The sequence below is a fragment of the Rutilus rutilus genome, assembly GCF_951802725.1.
Source record: "Rutilus rutilus genome assembly, chromosome: 14".
NCBI classification, from domain to species: domain Eukaryota; kingdom Metazoa; phylum Chordata; class Actinopteri; order Cypriniformes; family Leuciscidae; genus Rutilus; species Rutilus rutilus.
Genome location: NC_140219.1, coordinates 2,160,725 through 2,185,587, shown reverse-complemented (window position 1 = coordinate 2,185,587; position 24,863 = coordinate 2,160,725). Strand labels below are relative to the sequence as shown.

The 24,863-nt window shown below is 36.5% G+C and overlaps 1 protein-coding gene and 1 long non-coding RNA gene across 3 annotated transcripts; one reads left to right on the top strand and one right to left on the bottom strand.

Annotated features, from left to right (window-relative positions):
• Positions 1-4,850: 4,850 nt before the first annotated feature.
• On the top strand, positions 4,851-24,655 carry dhrs13l1 (dehydrogenase/reductase (SDR family) member 13 like 1). 2 transcript variants are annotated; one of them, XM_084430099.1, is made up of 5 exons: positions 4,851-5,748; positions 17,441-17,559; positions 20,473-20,596; positions 21,332-21,658; positions 23,508-24,655. In XM_084430099.1, exons 1-5 carry the CDS (start codon positions 5,622-5,624, stop codon positions 23,768-23,770), a joined length of 960 nt encoding a protein of 319 aa, XP_084286225.1. In that variant the 5' UTR covers positions 4,851-5,621; the 3' UTR covers positions 23,771-24,655. The 2 variants fall into 2 exon arrangements, with proteins under 2 accessions (XP_084286225.1, XP_084286224.1); XM_084430098.1 differs by lacking the exon at positions 4,851-5,748 and adding an exon at positions 15,630-16,280 and having other exon boundaries at positions 23,508-24,646.
• LOC311303565 lies at positions 6,642-11,202 on the bottom strand. Its single transcript, XR_014629785.1, has 3 exons — positions 10,977-11,202; positions 7,640-7,783; positions 6,642-7,140 (listed from the first exon to the last, which is right to left on the bottom strand). It is a non-coding gene; the product is annotated as an uncharacterized lncRNA (long non-coding RNA).
• Positions 24,656-24,863: the final 208 nt, after the last annotated feature.

Below are 24,863 nucleotides of genomic sequence, written 5' to 3'. Positions count from 1 at the left end.
TCAGACTTTAAATTATTTTTATAAAAAGAATGAGTCAAAAAATATAAATTACTGACATTTACAATGCACTTTAGCTTATCTTTTATTATTAATAGTAAAATTAGGTCAGATTTACCCTGCTATGCAACCATGCACTGCGCTCTCCACAATGACAAAAAAGTTTTAGTGGTTAATGGATCTCCACCACCGAAAAACGCCTGGAAAAAACGAGCGCGTCTTCAATTATGAGCGCGCTTATTACCGCGCGCCGCGCGCCTACATTTGAATGAACTTGAGCGCGCAAAAGACGCGATATGAGAACGGCCTGTTGGCAAGCGACCTCAAATCAGGCCACGAGCTACAGCTGCTTGATGATGACTAGGGTCTAACTCGCGCCGTGGCAGCACTTTTTTCCCGCTAGTTCCATATAATATTTTCCTTGCGCACAAAGTGCAGAAACTTCGTCTCTACCCACCACCTCTATCCAAGACCATTTATTCTTTATGCCTTTATCGACAAGTTAGGAATCTTCCCCTGGCTTCATAAAGTTGCACTCCATGACTTTGGCTACGTTTCGCGCTGCCAGTGTGGGAAACACAATCGTAGTGTATGGGAAAAACAAACAAATTCGCACGTGGAGTGACTGCTGTATCAATCTGATTGGCCAAAACCCAAGACCAGCCCCTACCCTATTACCGATTGGCTGAAGTAGGCTTACTGGTGTGGTTTAGTGAAAGCGCCTCTCAGATCTTGGGATAATTGTCAGATCACGCGAACGCTAAACTGAATTTTTTTTTTCTTTTTTTCGCAGACACGCCTGTACGCCGGAAATCCGGCGTGGCGCCGGAGCGCTATCAGGCCTGCTAATGTTAGTCAGCAAAACGAAATGCGCGCGGCTTTCTATTGAAGACTGAGGTAAGCGCGTGCTGGAGAAGCGCGTGCAGAATCAGATCAGGGGCGCGCAGGAGAGAATTGTAGGCTATGCTTTTCATACTACGTGTCAATGTTGGCAAAGTTCACTTTCTACATGAACTATTTCAAAGTTCAGTTCACAAATTTTAAAATGAACTAGTTCAGTTCATAGTTCATACTTCAACATTTTGAACTAAGTTCACAGGTCCAAAGTTCAAGTTTTTTTTTATTTATATATTTCCACTGCCCATATGACAGCAATTATTAAAACGTGCTGCTTGAATGGTCGTTTTTAATGAGGAATTATTAAAATAAAAAAAGGACAGTAGTCCTTAAGGTGCAAATGTTTTTCAATTTGAACACTTTTCCATTTCAGTAGCCTACATACTAAAAAGGAATAGCCTACTGGAATTCTGGAAAAATATACCAGGCAGGTTCAACAAGTGCGGATTTTCTTTTCCTTTCAAAGTTTGCACAGAAATGTAAGTCTGTTTGTTTTAGCCGGGTTTTCGGACTGGAGAACGAAGTTAAACTGAGAGAGCGTGCCGTTCACAGACACCAGAACGAACGAGTTCACACAGTAACGTTCATCAGGCAGTATTACGGTACGTTCAAGTTCGCCCAAAATATGAACGACTTCATGAACTATGAACGCTGAAAATTATAATGCATTTTAACGCGATCTAATCCAGCATCCTAATTTTAATAACCTGTATGTGCAAAATATTATTATTTTTTTTTTTAATGACACATTTTAGCATAATAACATATAGGCCTATTATTAAAAATAAACCCTAAAAATAACCTGTAGGGAACGTCCTGGGAAGGTTCCCTTAGTTGACAAAATTTGGTTATTAAAATAATTAAAATAATAACCAAATGGGATAATAATAACCAAAAATTATTAAAATAATAACCAAATGGGAACCATGGAACGTTCTGTGTTTGCTGGGTAATACATTTACATACATAAACACACACACACACACACACACACACACACACACACACACACACACACACACACACACACACACATATATCATATAGAATGCAGTGTTGGAAAGGGTGTATAGGCCTACACACAGTATTTTTATGACGAATGACTGGACCGGCCAAACAATAAAGTCATAAGTGTCTCTCTGATTTATGGAGATAATTGTTCAACACTATGAATGCTAACACCTGGAGGAACCCTCTGACACGTGCAACGTCATTGTCGCAACATTATGAAGCTGCAGACTCGGAGCCTGCTGCATCTACAGTCCCGCACCCAGAGTCCCGCATTCTCAGACCCCTCGTTTTTCGAGACAGCGCCTCCTGCTGTTCGGAAAATCGTATAACACCCTTATCCAAATGCCATTGAAAACAATAGGATGCAATACGGTCTCGTTTTATTTAAAGTTATCCAAATAAATATTTGTGTTTCCTGCTTAATGCATGTGCCAAAAAAAAACTTATTGTGTTCTCTGACTAACAAATTACCCAGTAGTTATTTTTTGAGCGTGGGTGTAATTGAAAGAAAATTACTGATGGAAGGGATACAATTGGAAGCTTGACTCTGCCACTGAATAATGAATATATTATAATAATTGCGACTTTTTATCTCACAATTCTGACTTTTTTTTCTCTCAATTGCGATATATCAAGTCAGAGTTGTGACTTTCTCAGAATTGCGAGATATGATGGCAGAATTGCGAGAAATAAAGTCGCAATTCTGAGAAATAAAGTCGCAATTGTGAGATATGAAGTTGCAATTGTGAGAAATAAAGTGGCAATTGCAGACTGAACTATCTTCTGAAAAATATTATGTGATATTATATTGCTACGTTTTTTTTTTTATTCAAATTCCAATTTTTCTTTCAGTTCAACCTATGGTAATTACCATTATACCATGCTAACATTACAAAACCTGTTTTTTGATATTTTGAATGCGAAGCAAAACTCAAATAAGAATAGACAAAACACCAATAATAAACAATTCTGTACTTTATTTAACGATCACCTAAACATCATCTTGCTGTAAACAGGACAAAGTAAAGAAAAAAGGAAAGAATTGTGTTAATGACTTTACTTTTCGTCTTCAATTGCATAAAAAAAACCCCTCCTCATTTATAAGTCGCTTTGGATAAAAGCGTCAGCTAAATGAATAAATGTAAAATGTAATGTATGCATAAGGTAAAATAATTTCTGGTAGGCAAATGTTCTTTTTTTTCATTCTTTTTGCAATCGCTCTGTCAAATTCCTCGACTTCACTAAAATAAAAGATGAATGCCATTGTCAAAAATATTGTGTAATAATAAATAATATTTTTTTGCAAATGCAAATTACAAGCATACCCAAGTAGGGCCACGGATGAAATGGCTGGCAACAACTTCATATCAGTTAAATTAATATTGATTCATTTTTATACTTACGTTTTATAATAACTAATTTAAGTAGTCTACATAAATTATATAAAGTAAAATAATTACTCCGGCATTAATTAATTCAACTTATAGTTTTAGGAAAAAAGGTAAAATGGTAAATCTGATTAAATAATTAATGATGACATTCTTTGATATTAACACACTTAATGTATTTAATTGGTCTACTTTAATGTCAACTAATTTTAATCAAATTTTCACTATGGCTTGTCTACAAAAAGTCCAAGGTTAAAGGCTAACGTTAGCTATCAAAAAAAAAATTCTGGGGGAAAAAAAAACATACATTAAACGGCTCAAATTTTGTTACTAACTACTTTACAAATATTAAATGGACTATTAATATGTTGGTGTATTGATAGTTTGATTAAATAAGAAACCGAATGAGGTATGATTCGCTAAATAAAATGGACGATACTGACGTTCTTCACATGTTTATTTATTTATTTATTTATTTATTGCACACAAGTCATACATAAATTTCATTCATTCATTCATTCATGACGTGCATGAACGAATAAAAAAAAGGAACAGGAAGAAGAAAATCTTATGGTACCTGTCGCTTATTTGTGCACATCAGACAAAAATAAAAAACAACTGCTTTATAAATGAATCAACCCCAATCCTCACCCTAAACACCAAATATTTTCAGTAACACCTATCTTTACACTTACTTACAATCATTTTAAGCATGTTAGTCATCATTTTTCTTGTAACATTCCTGTATTTTTTTCTTACACAAATTCTTAAATTTACAAACACTTTTGCAGCACTTCAATTCATAATCCAAGGTGTTCCACAGTTTAACTCCGTAAATAGACACACACATCTGTTTTTGTGTAGTGCGTGCGAAAAGAGTTTTAAAATGATATTGCCTTCTATGGCCATCTTCCTTTGATACCAGGGAAAATAAATTTTGCAAGACCATAGGCAGAACTCTCTGCTTAGCTTTCCACATAAAAATCAAAATCTTCAAATCAACCAAATCTTTGAATTTCAGAAGTCCAGAATTTACAAATAAACTATTAGTGTGTTCTCTGTAGCCTGTTTTGTTGATAATCCTTAAGGCTTTTTTCTGTAACAAAAACAGAGATCTTGTGTTACTACGGTATGTATTACCCCAGACTTCTGTGCAGTATCCAAAATATGGGAGTATTAGGGAATTGTACAACATATGTAATGAAGAATAATCTAAAACATCTTTAACTTTATACAAGACCCCAATACTTTTACAAACTTTACTCTTAATATAAACTATGTGATCTTTCCAATTCAATTTATCATTCAAAATAACACCTAAGAATTTGATCTCATTAACTCTTTCAATTTCATTTCCTTCAATTGCTATTCTTACATTTTCATTCTTTTTACAATTACCAAAAATCATGTATTTTGTAATCCGATCTAATTTGATAGGAGGCGCGTCTCGAAAAACGAGGGGTCTGAGAATGCGGGACTCTGGGTGCGGGACTGTAGATGCAGCAGGCTCCGAGTCTGCAGTCGTGGAAATTCTTAATATGAATACAAAGTTTTGTCATAAAAATTAAGTTTTATTCACGGCCGGCCCGGGAGATCACTGGCCAAAACAACCAAGTGAGTCTCCTGAATAAGATACATGTACATTTATATCATACAGTTGAGTAAAAATCAGTGTCACTCAAGTCTTCTTCACTGTGATGTGTTCTGGTGAGTGGTCTGTACTGATCTGAGCTAGTCATGTGACTGTTAGTTCCACTGTGTTAAGCACTCTTTGGTTCAGTATGTATGGCCTTTGACCTGAGCATCCTTAGAGTCTGCGTTTCTCTGTACATTTAATGTTGAAAATACCCATTACATTAAATATTTCTATCACAGTCATTATTAGAAAGGAAAAAAGCTTTATTTCAAACAAATCTAAAATTACACACATTTACAGCTGATCGAGTTCACTGACAAATATATCAGAAATTATTCTTACTGTTTTACAAATATGAGGGTTTATCAAACACTTTAAGTTTAAAGGAAATAAAAACAGTGTTGCGTTCATTTTGAAAAACAGCTTGTTGGCATTTGCTTTGCATAAGCTTGCCTTGGCAAACAGCACTAACAAAACAAAGAGTAAATGTAAGATATTTCACATTACAGTCATTTATAAAGTTATAATCTTTATGGAATCCAGTCCTGAAACACAGTGACTTTGCACTGATTCTTCAACTTTATTGAGTTGTAGAAGATGTTGTGTATCACCCGGATGTCATTACATAACACACACGTTCCAGAGCATCAGGCAGTGTTTAAAACGGGTGTCAGTGTCTCACAACTGCAACAATGATTCTCTTTCTGGGTATTGTGGTTTCTTTAATAGCTGTATATTTTATTTGTCATTGGATTTTTGTCCAGAGGAAGACCTTCACAGGCACTGCCAAACTATACGGGAAGACCGTCATTGTGACCGGTAGGTGAAACACACTTGTGTGCAGACGTTTAGTCTGCATGATTCCTCAGAGGTTGTTCAACTGCGTAGATGTTTATCCCTCGGGCGAGATGACATCAGACATGTGGATATTCAGGAAAAGCACAGTGTGGAGAGCAGCTCGGGTCATTAGGCACCGGAAGAGTTTGATGGGAAGTGTTTGAGATAGGCTGAGTCCCAATTCGCCTACTTATACTACGACCTAAAAGTATGTACTTTTTTTGTGAGGAAAAAGTACATACTTTTGAGTGTGTAGCAAAAGAGTATGCACGTTCTGGGACATACTTCGATGACGTCATGCAACGTGAACGAGAACGTGGTTGCCTAGTTACGCACACCATGACTGTTAACAAAACATTTTACATTTCATTCATTCTTATATGTCCAATATAACTGTATTTACTATTCCCATTTTTTTTCCCTCATAGTTTTTTCCAAAATACATTTACAATGTGTCCTACCAAATTGAGGAGTGAAGCAGGCTGTCGTCGTAGATCAACCAAACGCAGGTCGTTTGTGAGGCGGCTGGTTCTGACGTTCATGTGCAATGTGTGTAACGAAAGCTCAAATATTTAAAGTTTATAGTATAACTATTGTTTAACGTATTTTATACTTATGTATAATACTAAAAAATACCCCAATGAAAATGAACCATGCTTTTACTATAGTAAAAGCTAGTAACCATGTTTCTTTGGTTGGATTGATAAAGTTAACATTTGTACAGCCACAGTATTACTACAAATAAGTCAGTGTGGTTAAACTATGGTTAGTGTAGTAAAAGGTGTTTATTTTCATAAGAGTTTATAGTAAGGTAACTTATAAATCTAAGACAGAAACATCAGAAGAAATACATTAAAAAAACTAAGACACTTGCATGACACTGTACTTTTTATTTCATCGGACCCTACAAGATAAACACGGTACTTTTTGGCACAACATAACCCCATTCATATTACGAGACAATAAAATATAACTTTAATAAGGGTTAAACATTTGAATTCTTACACTTAAAAACTGAGGGCGAATCTCCGCGGCTGCATCCGGCTGCCATGTTTACATCACCATAGATACCACCATCACCACAAAGTTCCTCCCTCCCGCACGCAATGGGTTGTGGGCAATATTAGCCGTTAGAGTGCATTGATCTGCACTTCGAATTCTAACCGGAAATAGTAGACCATCCGGGTATCTTTGGAATACTCTTTTCAACATACTACGATTTGGGACGTACTAATTCTAGTTTCGCATACTATTTAGGACGGATAGTATGTGAATTGGGACTCAGCATGAGATCTCTGACTTTGCAAATCTACTGAATAGGAGACGAGATGGAGTCTGAGTCTGCAGGAGAATTCAGCAACAATCTCCGTTTAACTGTGAAATTAAAGAGATTTCATGATTGATATATAGATTTTCCTGCACCCAAAAATGCCAGTTACTGTCACTGCACTGGACTAAAATGTACTTTTTATACTTTTTTTATACTTTTTGTACCACATTGTAACTTGTGCAATACCAAAACCAATGTTTTTCCGTGCACAGGTCAGTTTTCAGATATTTGGCTTTTCAAAATGTAAAATTTTCTCTATTTGCGTCTTTAAATTATAATACATCTAGTCTGCGAGTTTTTTCTCCACTTCAGAGCACTTGCTATGTCAACAAAATCAAACTGTTCAGTAGTTATCAATCGTTCAGATTTCTGCTGTGTAAATGTGAACTGTGCTCATATTTCAGAAAACTTGCAATACAAATACATTAATAACTGCTAAAAAGTTGATATCTATTAGTAATCATTTTTATGAATGATACATTTTCACACTGCTTTACTTATATCTATTGCACAATCATTGTAAATGATAGAACATTATAATACCTTCCTCATAGGAAACTGGAAATGAGAATGTGATCTTCATGCAACTGGATCTTGCGAGTCAGAAATCGATCTCCTTTTTTGCGGAGAACTTCCTGAAGGCCGAGCGCAGACTGGACCTGCTCATCAATAACGCCGGTGAAATATCTGGACACAAACACAAACAGAATTCAGTCTTAAACCCAAGTATAAAACTTTGACAAATCTTCAGTCACATGATCCTTCGAAATATTAAAATATGCTGCTTTATTTGGTTACACTTTATTTTAAGGTGTCATTGTTACAGTGTAACTATATAGGCTATTTAAGTACTGAGAAATATTAATTAACTACATGTACTTAGGGTTAGGGTAGGATTAGGATTCGGTTTAGTTGCATGTAAGTAATGGATAATGTAGAGCGAGGCAGTTATAGCGAGTACAACCCCTTCAGGCTGATCGGGTCGTTTTTTTTTTTTACTAAAATAAAATAAATATGCATCAAGCAATTCACAAGTGTTTTAGGGGTATTTTAAGTTTCTATTTTTAAAAAGCATGACTGACTTGAACAGCGATTGGATAGTTCACCCAAATATTTAAATTCTGTCATCATTTACTTTCCCTCATGTAGTTTCTTTCTTCTGCTGAACACAAAGGAAGATATTTTGAAGAATGTCGGTAACCAAATGGTTTCTGGTCCTCATTGACTTCCATAGTATTTGTTTTCCTACTATAGAAGTCAATGGGGTCCAACAACTGTTTGATTTCCAACATTCTTCAAAATATCTTCTTTTGTGTTCAATAGAAGAACGAAACGCATTCAGCTTTGGAACAACTTAATGGTGAGTAAATGATAACAGAATTTGCATTTTTGTGTGAACTATCCCTTTAAGGCGAGACCTTTTTTTTTTTTACTGGTCAATTTTGAGATTTTTTGGATATTTGTCTTCAATAGCATGTCTTCTTTCAGACTTGTGGTGAAAAAAAGTCCGAAATACACATTTAGGTCTTTATTTTACTACACTTTGTCTGTTTGCGTCTGTAGATTTCGCATAAATTCAACAAAAGTTGGCGTTGTAAATCCTCCAGCCGATCCGCGATCTCTGTCTGCACCGTCATCACACACCCCGCTGGAAAGCTCTCTCTCTCCTGCACAGTGCTGTCGGATCCAAATATGGTCATTTCCTTTTTATCAGCAACCAATCGTGAAAGTAAAAGGGCTGAATGCGCAATCTCATTGGCTGATGATAAATCTTTAAAGCCCGTTTTCTCAAAATGACTTTTCTCTCATAATCGAAGTCCGAAATCTCCACTTCAGTAGCACCTCTACATACACCAAACTTTCCAGTCTTGTACCTAGTTATATTATGAAGACATTTACAGAGGGATTTGTAAATATATTATTCCTAGCCTGATTTATATAACATTTTATTCCAAAAAACATGGCGAAAATCATTTTAAGGCTATTGACAGTATTTTCTGATTTACAGGATAACAAAAGTAGATATCCATAAATCCCTCTGTAATTTTTTCCCCCCATCTAATATGTGAACACAATGAAAAAATCATTTTTAACCTGGCTTTATCCAATACTCAGATTTCGTTTTTTTAAATCTATGCAAATGAGTGCATATTTAATTAGATAGTGCCTACTTTGCATATTTAAACATTAAATTACAGAAAACTTGTAATACATTTTTTTCTCATCTTAATGTAGGTAATCAACTGGGAAAGTTTCATGGTGATATCTGCTAGTTAAAAAAAATACCCTATTCACCTGTAGTGTCTCGCCTTAGGTAAAACAGTAATTTGGTTGAATTAGTGTCGATAAGTCCTGTTTTTAAGACACTCGTCAAAATGGTGTCATTTATTGGTCAATTCAACATTAGAGAATCAACACCTGGTTAAAGTGTGAACATCTGATAATCTTTAAATCTGAACAAGTAAAATGTGAAATGAGTGCAGAGATAAAAACCAGATACAGTTTCAAATCCTAGCTGAATGACACAAACAGAGGACGCTGAAGTGCCTGTGTGCTTGTGTGTGTGAGAGTGAGAGAGAGAGAGAGAGAGAGAGAGAGAGAGAGAGAGAGAGAGAGAGAGAGATTTTCTAAGAACGAGTGCATGTGGCTAAACCTGTAATATTGATCATGCATGTTGACAGACATCAAAACTGCTTGATGCTAGAATGTGCAAATCAAAAGTTACAGATTAACCGATTTGAGCTCATAAAAAGGTTTATAGTTAATCACAATGAAAACCCACTCATTAAAATCATCCGTTTGTCGCTTAGACCTTTGAGCTTTTATGGGCCATGATAGACATAAGAGTGAACAAAGGCATGGAACAACAACAACATGCATTTCACTGCATGCTAACATGAGAAACACAATTATGACGCAACAATGTTAAAACACAATCTATTAAACCACACAAAACCATAACTCAATCATAACTAGGGAAGCATGATGAAATATTGGTCTCATATCAGCTGATGTTAGTGATTTTTAGCTCACTTGTATTGGATATTTAACTGTTTCTGCCTATATTTAGATTTTTTTTTGCCATCATCATAAATGGAAAGCATTAGATTATGAGCTCTATTTCTTAAAGAAACCCGTTTTTAACATGTTATGTGAATATCAAGCTATATTTATCAGCTTATCAGACAGAATTTGGATACAGATATTGGTGCATCAGTTCATGACAGACTCTCTCCACTGCAATGCCAATGTTACACCCTGTACTTGCCCATGTAAGTCAATAACAATATCCACAAGTCCATGCAAACTTCTCAACAACATAATTTGATAATAAAACACACGTTATTCATTAGGTCTGCACTGTACTTACTGTAAAATGACATTGTGGCGTCCAATGTTGCCCAATCATTCTTAACAGTACACTGAATCAGAAGACTTCAACCTCCACAAATAAGTGTGTTAGTGTTGTCAAGTAAACTCAAAAGTGAAAATAAAACATTCCTTGATTCCCATTGGATCCAAACACCCTTTGACGTGTATTTTATATTGTGTGCGTGTGTGAAAGCGGTTAACAACAAGTGAAAATTAAAAAGTGATGGTCAGCAAACCAGAAAGTGCACCACGCCAGCGGTCTGATGCATGGACCAGTGCATGGTCTGCTCTTGGACCACCATCATATTCAGTTTATTAACTTGCCGTGAATTATTACACAAATGTTAGGTAACGTAAATGCACGAAGAGGTATGCCTAGGCTAAATATTGTTTTGACAGTTGCATCATAAAATGCTTGATATGACACATACCATATGAAGGCTACAGTAGCCTAGCTAAAGTGAACGATAATGCTAACTAACGTTACCAACCTCCCTGCAAAACTCACCACAACTTTGCAGGCCCTGTCCCTCATGCTGGCGTACAGTAGACAGTAACGATACAAATACGTACACTAAAAGATTATTTAGTGTGTTTATGTAATGCGTCACGGTAGTGATCCTAATGTGTAATCTTCTTCTTCTTTTGTTTACTTTTTTTTATGGCGGTTGGCAAACCAACTTAACGGTGCATTACCGCCACCGACTGGACTTCTTCTTCTTCTTCTTTTCGTTTTATGGCAGATTGCAACCATGACTATAAAGGTGCATACCGCCACCTACTGTATAGGAGTATGTAACATGAGAAAATATTATCATGACTATATCATCAAATAAAAAAAATAAAAAATGTATATACTACCTAAATCCTATTATATATTCCTATATTTTTCAAATATTGTACAACTGCTTTCTGTGCATCCTTTACCCCATCTCCTGTTGTGCCTAACAAACCTTCAATATTTCAATATACCTGACTTATCTTTTGATTTAGTCTCATCCTCTCATCCCTATATTTCTTACAATGCAATAATACGTGTTCAACATCTTCCTTGGACCTACATTCTATACATTCATCAGATTGACTTTTACCCATTAAAAACAATGTTTTATTTAATCCTGTGTGATCAAACCGTAGCCTGGTTAAAACACTCTCCTCTCTTCTGTTACTTCTATTCACCCCCTGTGCATTAATAGATTTTTGCAATCTGTAATATTTCCTTCCACTTTTATCCACATCCCACCTGTCCTGCCATTTGTTTTCATCATTTCTTTTTTGATTATTGCCTTAGCCTCTCCACCAACTGGACTGTGAATCATATTGGAACTTAACTAACAAAAACAAAGAAACCAAAAAACTCAATTAAATCCTTTTAGCTAAGTCTGTGTCTCTCAGAAACTTAATAACAAAGTGATAAATATTACTGGATGTTTTCCCTAATAAACCTTGCATTGTAAAATTATTCTGATTGACCATTCTGAGAGACTGAAAAAGCTGATTTCTTTCTTGGCTGTATACCTTTTTACAATGTTGTAAAATATCTAAATGACTACAATGTTGGCATTTCCCTGTTGGATGTTTCCCTATTATCTTCAATGAAGAATCGAGCCCTGTGTGTCCTATTCTTAACCGTGTAATTATACTTTCCTCTCTTCTACTCCTACACTCTGTCCTTCCTACATCCACTTCTGGTTGTATATTATATAAATGTCTCCCTTTGTCACGATCCACCTAATACTCCTGCCATGTTTATCTTGCATATGTTTTAATGAACATTTTAGCTTCAGATTTGCTATATGAAACTTGTAATATTCTATTGTGTTTCAGTGTTTGTTTTGCAAGTTTATCAACCTCTTCATTTCCGCTCCAACATGTGCAGGTACCCAAAGAAACATGATTTTAAATCCTTTGCATGTTACTTGTACATACAAATTTTATGAATTATATAATTTCTTATAGATTTCCCAGATTTCATGCTTTCTAAAGCTAAATAACTATCAGATATAATCACTGAGTTATTTAAATCATTTCCCTCTACCCATTCCAAGGCCAACAAAATTGCAGCCAGCTCTGTTGTGTATACTGATAAATTATCCGTTAGTCTTTCCTGACATATTACCCCATTCTTTGGCATATATACTGCTGACCCAGCGTGTCCTGTCTTTGGATCCCTCGAACCATCTGTAAATATGAATGTATGATCAGACAAATGCATATCCAGATAATATTTAACAATATCCTTCACTGCTACTTCCTTTGATTATAACTAAACTCGATAGATTTAAACTCGATAAACTAATGTTAGTCAGCAAAACGAAATGCGCGCGGCTTTCTGTTGAATACTGAGGTAAGCGCGTGCTGGAGAAGCGCGTGCAGAATCAGATCAGGGGCGCGCGTAAAGATTTGTATGCTTTTCATACTACGCGTAACCTAGCTGTAAAATTGGATTTATCTGAAAATTATAATGCATTTTAACGCGATCTAATCCAGGTTTTAATAAACTGTATATGCAAAATATATATATTTTTTAAAATTATATTTTTTTTGCATAATAACATAGGCCTATTATAAAAGTAAACCTTAAAAATAACCTGTAGGGAACATCCTGGTGTAAGAATTGATAAATTAGGAAATTCCAGACAGTCTGTTTTGGGGGGTGACCAGACCCTGAGAGGACAAAAGGACCTCTCTGGAGATCTCTCACCTCCGAGTCATCCGAATCTACACATCTCTTTCCCTCGCCCCTCACCCCCTCTCTCTCATGCTCAGATGATCACCTGAAGAACACCCAAGAAAATGTATAGTTTAATGTGAATGACTATCACAGAGTATTTTCATGTTTGGTATCATTTAAAATGTCACAGTGCGACTGGTACAAATGTCCTATTTCGAAATAAGTAAAACAAAAGGTAATAAGGTTTTTGAAGGTTTATGGATAACTAGGAGGGGTTGGCCTCTAGTCAAGAGACAAATGGTCTCCCCACACCCAGAGGTGCTACCTCTGAATGCAAATTTCTTTTGTTAGCACATGTTTCCATGTGAAAGAGGTCTGGCTATTTAATGAAATTCAGCAGGGAGATCGGGGCCCTTTCTGTACTTCTGATTGGCCCGTGAGGCTGAGAGAGATAGATCTCTCAGCCTCACGTATTTCCTAAAGTTGGGTTTGCATCTTCTCTCTATTCCAGAGCATTTGATGTTTTGTATCGATTATCTTTGAATTGATTATGAAATCGGCATGATACATTTACCTGACATAATAAATTGTTACATTTGATTATTCTAACTGACTTTGACATTATTTTCATTGAAGAGTTAAACGGAATAGTCAAACATTCACTCATGATTATTGATCCACAGATATCATTAAAACCTTTTCATTTATGGAGTCAGATGAAATAACAAGAGAATACATAACTAAAGTATTGTAAATTTAGCCAACCAATACTTTGCATGAGTGAGGACAGAACACGTGATACCTTCCCCGTGTATTGGCGAACCGGCGTTGGACCAATATGTGGCAAAATTTGGTTATTAATAAAATAACCAAAGGGGAACCATGGAACGTTCTGTGTTTGCTGGCTATACATTTACATATATATATATATATACACTCACTTAAAGGATTATTAGGAACACCTGTTCAATTTCTCATTAATGCAATCTTTTGCAATTGATTATCTAATCAACCAATCACATGGCAGTTGCTTCAATGCATTTAGGGGTGTGGTCCTGGTCAAGACAATCTCCTGAACTCCAAACTGAATGTCAGAATGGGAAAGAAAGGTGATTTAAGCAATTTTGAGCGTGGCATGGTTGTTGGTGCCAGACGGGCCGGTCTGAGTATTTCACAATCTGCTCAGTTACTGGGATTTTCACGCACAACCATTTCTAGGGTTTACAAAGAATGGTGTGAAAAGGGAAAAAACATCCAGTATGCGGCAGTCCTGTGGGCAAAAATGCCTTGTTGATGCTAGAGGTCAGAGGAGAATGGGCCGACTGATTCAAGCTGATAGAAGAGCAACTTTGACTGAAATAACCACTCGTTACAACCGAGGTATGCAGCAAAGCATTTGTGAAGCCACAACACGCACAACCTTGAGGCGGATGGGCTACAACAGCAGAAGACCCCACCGGGTACCACTCATCTCCACTACAAATAGGAAAAAGAGGCTACAATTTGCACGAGCTCACCAAAATTGGACAGTTGAAGACTGGAAAAATGTTGCCTGGTCTGATGAGTCTCGATTTCTGTTGAGACATTCAGATGGTAGAGTCAGAATTTGGCGTAAACAGAATGAGAACATGGATCCATCATGCCTTGTTACCACTGTGCAGGCTGGTGGTGGTGGTGTAATGGTGTGGGGGATGTTTTCTTGGCACACTTTAGGCCCCTTAGTGCCAATTGGGCATCGTTTAAATGCCACGGCCTACCTGAGCATTGTTTCTGACCATGTCCATCCCTTTATGACCACCATGTACCCATCCTCTGATGGCTACTTCCAGCAGGATAATGCACCATGTCACAAAGCTCGAATCATTTCAAATTGGTTTCTTGAACATGACAATGAGTTCACTGTACTAAAATGGCCCCCACAGTCACCAGATCTCAACCCAATAGAGCATCTTTGGGATGTGGTGGAACGGGAGCTTCGTGCCCTGGATGTGCATCCCACAAATCTCCATCAACTGCAAGATGCTATCCTATCAATATGGGCCAACATTTCTAAAGAATGCTTTCAGCACCTTGTTGAATCAATGCCACGTAGAATTAAGGCAGTTCTGAAGGCGAAAGGGGGTCAAACACAGTATTAGTATGGTGTTCCTAAAAATCCTTTAGGTGAGTGTATATATATATATATATATATATATATATATATATATACACACACACATATATATATATGTATATATAAATATATCATACAGGATGCAGTGTTGGAAAGGGTGTATACATTTTATGACTGAATGACTGGAGTGACCAAACAACAAAGTAAAGTCATAAGTGTCTCTCTGATTTATGGAGATAATTGTTCAACATTATGAATGCTCACAACTGGAGGAACCCTGGAGGAACCCTCTGACACCCGAAACGTGCAACGTCATTATTAGAAAGGAAAAAAATAAATGTTGGAGAGCATTTTATTTCAAACAAATCTAAACTTGCACACATATACAGCACGCTGATCGAGTTCACTGACAAATATATAATAGAAAATATGCATTTAACAAATATGAGGCTTTATTAAACACTTTAAAGAATATAAAAACAATGTTGCATTCATTTAGAAAAACAGCTTGTTGGTATTTGCTTTGCATATGCTTGCCTTAGCATACAGCACTAACAAAACAAAGAGTAAATGTAAGATATTTCACTACATTACAGTCATTTATAAAGTTACAATCTTTATGGAATCCAGTCCAGCACGTTCTTGAATTACATGCATTGTGTGTGCTGTGAGATACGGACTGGAGGAAAGGTGAGGAGGTGTGCCGTTTGCCCTGAAACACAGTGACTTTGCACTGATTCTTCAGCTTTATTGTGTGTAAGGGGCCTGAGTAAACGTTGTGTATCACCCGGATGTCATTACATAACACACACATTCCAGAGCATCAGGCAGTGTTTAAAACGGGTGTGACTCCAGATCTGCAAGTTCATTCAGATCCAGCGCGCTCACGACTGCAAAAATGATTCTCTTTCTGGGTATTGTGGTTTCTTTAATAGCTGTATATTTTATTTGTCATAAGATTTTTGTCCAGAGGAAGACCTTCACAGGCACTGCCAAACTATACGGGAAGACCGTCATTGTGACCGGTAGGTGAAACACACTTGTGTGCAGATGTTTAGTCTGCATGATTCCTCAGAGGTTGTTCAACTGCGTAGATGTTCATCCCTCGGGCGAGATGACATCAGACATGTGGATATTCAGGAAAAGCACAGTGTGGAGAGCAGCTCGGGTCATTAGGCACCGGAAGAGTTTGATGAGAAGTGTTTGAGATCATATTGAGATCTCTGACTTATGATTGCAGACTTTGCAAATCTACTGAATAGGAGACGAGATGGAGTCTGAGTCTGCAGGAGAATTCTGCAACAATCTCCGTTTAACTGTGAAATTAAAGAGATATCATGATTGTTATTTCCTGTAAAATCACAGAACTGAGAGTCTTTTCTTCTAAACTTAATTATTGTGAACTTAAACTAAAAACATTACAATCATTAACAGAATTAAAGCTGTAATAAGTGATAAATATTAGATGAAAATCTTAAACTAAATTACTTAAATGACTAACTGGAAATAAAAACTAAAACTGAACTAAAAATGTATTAATTAATAACAAAATATACCTCAATAGTAATAAATATATATGTATATATCTATCTCTCTCTCTCTCTCTCTCTCTATATATATATATATATATGTGTGTGTGTGTGTGTGTGTGTGTGTATATATATATATACATATATATATGTAGTTTTTATTAATAGCTTAGCATATTTACATACTTATTACATACTTATTACATATTTATTATATATATATATATATATATATATATAATAAATATGTAATAAGTATGTAATAAGTATGTAAATATGCTAAGCTATTAATAAAAACTACACTAGTGTTGCAACATTACTAAAATAACACTGAACTGAATATAAGCATTGCATGACATATAATACTGGAAAATACAATGGAGAAATGGGCCTCAAAATGACTTGAATTAAAAATTTCTGAATTTTGTGGGGGAAAAAAGTGTGATTTATTGACGTGGGAAAATTATATGAAACCATGGGCATTTTAATAATGAATATATTTGTGCTTCAAATATTTCTGTGGACAATTGAGGTCAAAAGGTCTAAATGAGGTTCAGCAAGCGCAAGTACTTCACATGAAGCCGTGATTCTGTGCCGGTCTGCGCTGAATCATGTGCCAGAATTATAATAATCCCTGCATGTGCTGTGTCTGACAGGTGGGAACACTGGGATTGGGAAAGCGACTGCGTCTGCGATGGCAGCGAGAGGAGGACGAGTGATTCTGGCCTGTCGAAGCAAACAGAGAGGAGAAGAAGCAGCTCGAGAGATCAGGATGGTGAGTGTGAGGAAGACCGGGGCATGTTGTCACAGGGAAGGTCTATATGTGTCCGTATTGACCCTATAGTGGGGCATGTTGTCACAGGGAAGGTCTATATGTGTCCGTATTGACCCTATAGTGGGGCATGTTGTCACAGGGAAGGTTTACATGTGTTCGTATTGACCCTATAGTGGGGCATGTTGTCACAGGGAAGATCTATATGTGTTCGTATTGACCCTATAGTGGGGCATGTTGTCACAGGGAAGGTTTACGTGTGTCCGTATTGACCCTATAGCGGGGCATGTTGTCACAGGGTAGGTTTACGTGTGTCCGTATTGACCCTATAGCGGGGCATGTTGTCACAGGGAAGGTTTATATGTGTTCGTATTGACCCTATAGTGGGGCATGTTGTCACAGGGAAGGTTTACGTGTGTTCGTATTGACCCTATAGCGGGGCATGTTGTCACAGGGTAGGTTTACGTGTGTCCGTATTGACCCTATAGTGGGGCATGTTGTCACAGGGAAGGTTTACGTGTGTTCGTATTGACCCAATAGCGGGGCATGTTGTCACAGGGTAGGTTTACATGTGTTCGTATTGACCCTATAGCGGGGCATGTTGTCACAGGGTAGGTTTACATGTGTTCGTATTGACCCTATAGTGGGGCATGTTGTCACAGGGAAGGTTTACATGTGTTCGTATTGACCCTATAGTGGGGCATGTTGTCACAGGGAAGGTTTATATGTGTTCGTATTGACCCTATAGTGGGGCATGTTGTCACAGGGTAGGTTTACATGTGTTCGTATTGACCCTATAGCGGGGCATGTTGTCACAGGGTAGGTTTACATGTGTTCGTATTGACCCTATAGTGGGGCATGTTGTCACAGGGAAGGTTTACATGTGTTCGTATTGACCCAATAGCGGGGCATGTTGTCACAGGGTAGGTTTACATGTGTTCGTATTGACCCAATAGCGGGGCATGTTGTCACAGGGTAGGTTTATATGTGTTCGTATTGACCCAATAGCGGGGCATGTTGTCACAGGGTAGGTTTACATGTGTTCGTATTGACCCTATAGCGGGGCATGTTGTCACAGGGTAGGTTTACATGTGTTCGTATTGACCCTATAGTGGGGCATGTTGTCACAGGGAAGGTTTACATGTGTTCGTATTGACCCTATAGTGGGGCATGTTGTCACAGGGAAGGTTTATATGTGTTCGTATTGACCCTATAGTGGGGCATGTTGTCACAGGGAAGGTTTATATGTGTCCGTATTGACCCTATAGTGGGGCATGTTGTCACAGGGAAGGTCTATATGTGTCCGTATTGACCCTATAGTGGGGCATGTTGTCACAGGGAAGGTCTATATGTGTCCGTATTGACCCTATAGTGGGGCATGTTGTCACAGCCAGGGAAGGTTTATAGCCTGTGTGTTCGTATTGACCCTATAGTGGGGCATGTTGTCACAGGGAAGGTCTATATGTGTCCGTATTGACCCTATAGTGGGGCATGTTGTCACAGCCAGGGAAGGTCTATATGTGTCCGTATTGACCCTATAGTGGGGCATGTTGTCACAGCCAGGGAAGGTCTATATGTGTCCGTATTGACCCTATAGTGGGGCATGTTGTCACAGGGAAGGTCTATATGTGTTCGTATTGACCCTATAGTGGGGCATGTTGTCACAGCCAGGGAAGGTCTATATGTGTCCGTATTGACCCTATAGTGGGGCATGTTGTCACAGGGAAGGTCTATATGTGTCCGTATTGACCCTATAGTGGGGCATGTTGTCACAGGGAAGGTCTATATGTGTCCGTATTGACCCTATAGCGGGGCATGTTGTCACAGGGAAGGTTTATATGTGTCCGTATTGACCCTATAGCGGGGCATGTTGTCACAGCCAGGGAAGGTTTATATGTGTCCGTATTGACCCTATAGTGGGGCATGTTGTCACAGCCAGGGAAGGTTTATAGCCTATGTGTTCGTATTGACCCTATAGCGGGGCATGTTGTCACAGGGAAGGTTTACATGTGTTCGTATTGACCCAATAGTGGGGCATGTTGTCACATTAGAGCCTCTATGCGAACCTTGAACAGTAAAACAAGTATAATGAATCTCAAAACAATTCTTGTGTCATAAGTATCCCTAAATTGTGTTCAAGTCATTTTGACCAGTTAATGTTATTGCATTGGACTAAAATTTACTGAGTCTAAAAACTTTCAAATTGTTTTAATACTTTTTGTTGATTTTTTTTTTTTGCGTTGTAACACTTGTGCAATATATGAATACTATTTGTCAACACTTTTAAATAACTCATTAATTTACTAATAAACATTAAAGGCAAGACACTACAGTCGATTTCCAGATATTTGGCTTTTCAATAATGTGTTTTAGACTAGAAAGAAAAAAATATTCTCTATTTGAGTCTAGATTTTAATTATAATACATATAGTCTGCGAGTTTTTCCTCCACTTCAGCAACACTTGCACGCACCAAAATTTACAGTTTTATTCCCATCTATATTCTGAAGGTTTTAATAGAAGGGTTTGTTAATATATCATTTCTCTGATGTTTTATAAGAGTTCAATCCTAAAAAACATTGTAAAATAAAAAAATTTCTGGCTGTTGACAGTGTTTTCTGATTTATGAAGAGATAAAAAGAGAAATCCAAAATTCTCTCAGTAAAAACCTTTAACTCTAATATGTCAACAAAATCAAACTGTTCAGTTGTTATCAATCGTTCAGATTTCTGCTGTGTAAATGTGAATTATGCCCATTGCATATTTAAATATTTCAGAAAAATTGCATTACAAATACACTAATAACTAATCTATTAATAATAATTTTTATGAATGATACATTTTTTTACACTACTTTACTTACTATCTATTGCACAAACAGTGTAAATGATAGAACATTATAATACTTTCCTCATAGGAAACTGGAAATGAGAATGTGATCTTCATGCAACTGGATCTTGCGAGTCAGAAATCGATCTCCTTTTTTGCGGAGAACTTCCTGAAGGCCGAGCGCAGACTGGACCTGCTCATCAATAACGCCGGTGAAATATCTGGACACAAACACAAACAGAATTCAGTCTTAAACCCAAGTATAAAACTTCACTGTCACATGATCCTTCGAAATAATTCTAATATGCTGCTTAATTTGGTTACACTTTATTTTAAGGTGTCATTGTTACAGTGTAACTGTATAGGCTATTTAAGTACTGAGAAATATTAATTAACTACATGTACTTACTTTAGGGTTAGGGTTTGGTTGAGGGTTAATTGCATGTAATTATGCATAATGTATAGTTATTACTAACTACATGTAATGTGTAACAAGGACACTGTAAAATAAAGTGTTACCCTTAATTTTTATTAAAGTTTACTTTCAATTTGATTAATTTAATACCTTTTTAATAATTGTCTTTTCAGCACTGATAATAATCATAAATGTTTCTTGAGCATCAACTCATCATATTAGAGTGATTTGTGAAGGATCATGTGACACTGAAGACTGGAGTAATGATGCTGAAAATTCAGCTTTGATCACAGGAATAAATTACAGTTTAAAATATATTCACATAGAAAACTGCTATTTTAAATTTTAATAATATTTCACCGGTTTTACTGTATTTTTGATCACATAAATGAGCAGAAGAGAGTCTTTTGTTCCAAACTTTTGCTCACCGACATCATGAATGACACCTGTTGTGTGTGTGTGTGTGTGTGTGTGTGTGTGTGTGTGTGTGTGTGTGTGTGTGTGTGTGTGTGTGTGTGTGTGTGTTGTCCAGCACTGGCCTCTCCAGGACGCACTGAAGATGGCCTCGGGATGATCCTGGGTGTCAATCACATCGGCCCGTTCCTGCTGACCAATCTCCTGCTGGAGCGTCTCCAGGAGTGTGCGCCGAGCCGGGTGGTCAACGTGTCGTCCTGTGGTCACGATCTGGGCACTGTCGACTTCGACTGCATCAACACACACAAGAGGCTCACTCTAGGATCATCCGACGCGGATATATTCAGGGCTTACACTGCCAGCAAGCTCTGTAATGTGCTCTTCACACATCAACTGGCCAAGAAACTGGAGGGAACCAACGTCACAACCTACAGCCTTCATCCCGGTTAGTGATCAATCATTCATTCAATTCATGTTTATTTGTATAGCGCTTTTCAAAGTCCATATTACAATTTAGAGTGATCTGTTATCAGAGGAAACTCTCTAAGTTCTGTATTTCAGAAATGTACATATACAAAATCACAGTTAGCTAAAAATGTATTATTACTTTAAACAATTAAGTAATTTAATGTAATGTAATTGAAGTAATGAATACTTGTTTGTTAACAAATGATTATGACATTTAGAAAGTAAGAATGTGCAATATGTGAATACTATTTGTCAACACTTTTGATTAACTCATTAATTTACTAATAAACATTACACAAAAGCGAGACACTACAGGCACAAACGCTGTGTTTCCGTGCACTGGTCCATTTTCAGATATTTGGCTTTTCATAATGTGTTTCAGACTAGAAAAAAATGAAATTTTCTCTATTTGCGTCTAGATTTTAATTATAATACATATAGTCTGCGAGTTTTTCCTCCACTTCAGCAACACTTGCATGCACCAAAATTTACAGTTTTATTCCCATCTATATTCTTAAGGTTTTAATAGAAGGGTTTGTTAATATGTAATTTCTCTGATTTTCTATAACAGTTCATCCCTAAAAACATTGTAAAATTATTATTTTTCTGGCTGTTGACAGTATTTTCTGATTTATGAAGAGATAAAAAGAGAAATCCAAAATTCCCTCAGTAAAAACCTTTAACTCTAATATGTCAACAAAATCAAACTGTTCAGTTGTTATCAATCGTTCAGATTTCTGCTGTGTAAATGTATACAATTATGGCTATTTCATTTCATATTTAAATATTTCATAAAACTTGTAATACAAAAACTTTTTAGCAGTTATTGATGTAATCAAATAACTATGGTGATATCAATCTATTAAATACCATTTTTCCTTGCAACTTTTAAAAATAAAGTTCCAAAAGTATTTTTGTTTTTTTTTCAGCAAATGTCATAACATTTTGACATTTATATATACAGGTGCTGGTCATAAAATTTGAATATCATCAAAAAGTTGATTTATTTCAAGAATTCAACTTAACAGGTGAAACTAATATATTATATAGACTCATTACATGCAAAGTGAGATATTTCAAGCCTTTATTTGTTATAATTTTGATGATTATGGCTTACAGCTTATGAAACCCACAAAATCAAAATCCCAGAAAATTAGAATATTACATGAAATCACACAGTAATTACACAGTGATACCATGGTCATTGAACCAGGTTTTGGTTCTTTTGGAAGTGTGGGCAGGTGCAAATCCTGCTTGAAAATGAAGTCAGCATGAAGTGCTCTGAAAATGTCCTGGTAGACGGCTAAATTTTTCAGTTATCTCAGAACCATCTTATAAGAATTTTTTTTTTTTTAATAAACAGATTTGGATTGTTTTATTTAATGCCATGTCAGCATTCAAGGCTATTTTCATGGCAAAAATTAAATGACAAAAATACAAATATCATATAAATACAATAAAAACCAAACAAACAAAAACAGCAAGTCATATTATACAAGATTTTATAAATTAACATATGATAAAAAAAAATCCAAAACCTTTTCAGGCATAATCTTACTAAATTTGAATAAACATTTTATTATATAATATAATATTATATTATATATATATATATTATATATATATATATATATATATATACCTTTTTACACTATAAAGAAGATTTTGTGCAATGGAAAGATACAATGGATGTTAAAGATTCTTTATGGAACCATCGATGTCAATCTTTATTTTGTAGTGTGTTCACCTGATGTGTCTTGCCTTAATAGATCAGCACTAGTTTCCCTCCTTCTAACAGTGTGTTTTCCACGTTTGATCCGGTTCAGGGTCGGTCAATTCAGAGCTCGGCCGTGACATCAATGAGTGGAAGACGCGTATCCTCAAAGCCATCGTGAGCCAGTTTGGAGCGACAGACCCGGTGTCGGGAGCTCAGACGACGCTGTTCTGCGCTCTGCAGGAGGACATCGAGCACCTGAGCGGGAAATACTTCTCTGACTGTCAGCTGGTGCAGGTCAAGCCCGAGGCCAGAGACGATGGAGTCGCCAAGAAACTGTGGGACGTCAGCGAGAGGTTATGTGGCATGATTTGAATACACCGACAACACTGTACAATTTGCTGTGAAATATGTACTGTACGATTCTTTTTGTTGTTGCCGTTTGGGTTCATTGTTCAGAATCCAATTAGGAAACACTTTACTAAAGCTGTTATGTGTAATGCATTATAAAGGTATTTGCGAGTCTGTTTGTTATTATCACGTCACACATTCAAAGGCTTTCAACAATCTGAATGTTTTTGTACTGTACTTGTTAAAAAAAATAAAGACATTTGTAAATACATCTATCTTGCAATTTGTTGAGGAAGAAGTGTCATCGCCTTCAGAAGAAGAAAAAAAAAACCAGCAAAAAAAAAAAGTTGCACAATTATTGTAGGTAATAAAGTGGTGTTGTTTTTTTTAATGTTGTTTAGGAAACATTTTTCTGCACAGAACAAAATGCCATAACTTCTCCTTTCTATACTGAAAAATACAGCAGAAAGAAATCCATGTTAGTTCTGGATTTGGTCCCATTTCATGGCATACTAAAAAAAGAAAAGCACCATTAAACTATCCAATGATACACGATTTTACAAAGCATTTTTTTCCTTGAATCTGGACAGGCAAAGTGTAGAGTTAGGTTAGAGCTGGATGAAAGTGGATTAGTCTAAAAGCCCATGGCAGTGACATGGCAGTTTTTCTGCATTTTCAGGGAACTTGAACTACTAGTACTTGTTGAACTACAAACAAGCATGTGCATCATTTTCAGCACAAGAAAAATGTATTATAAGTCAGAGGTCAAAGGTGTGAGCGAAAGAAGGGCATCATTTCTCCTTTGATGTTGCCCAATCCTCTTTCATATTCACATTAAAAATGAATTAAAAATATACCTTCAAATAAATTCATTTTTATGTTTAGTTTTAATTGTTTTAGTGCGTGTTCCTCTTAAAAATAAAGGTTCTTGTAAGAACGGTTGACTGAAAGGTTCAGGGGAACCAAAACGCTTTACGGCATTCCAGCGAAAACACCCTTTTGGATTCTTATTATTAAATAACCTTTTTTTTTTTTTTTTTATCAAGTTACATATTACTTTTACTAAACATAAATGGGAAATATTTATTTTATTGAAAACATTTTTTTAAAGCTGCAC

Excerpts from the sequence above, each read along its gene's own strand:
- dhrs13l1 (XM_084430099.1), top strand. The coding sequence starts at position 5,622 with ATGATTCTCTTTCTGGGTATTGTGGTTTCTTTAATAGCTGTATATTTT. Across the intron at positions 5,749-17,440 it reads GAAGACCGTCATTGTGACCG|GTGGGAACACTGGGATTGGG; the intron begins GTAGGTGAAACA and ends TGTGTCTGACAG. Across the intron at positions 20,597-21,331 it reads CCTGCTCATCAATAACGCCG|CACTGGCCTCTCCAGGACGC; the intron begins GTGAAATATCTG and ends TGTGTTGTCCAG.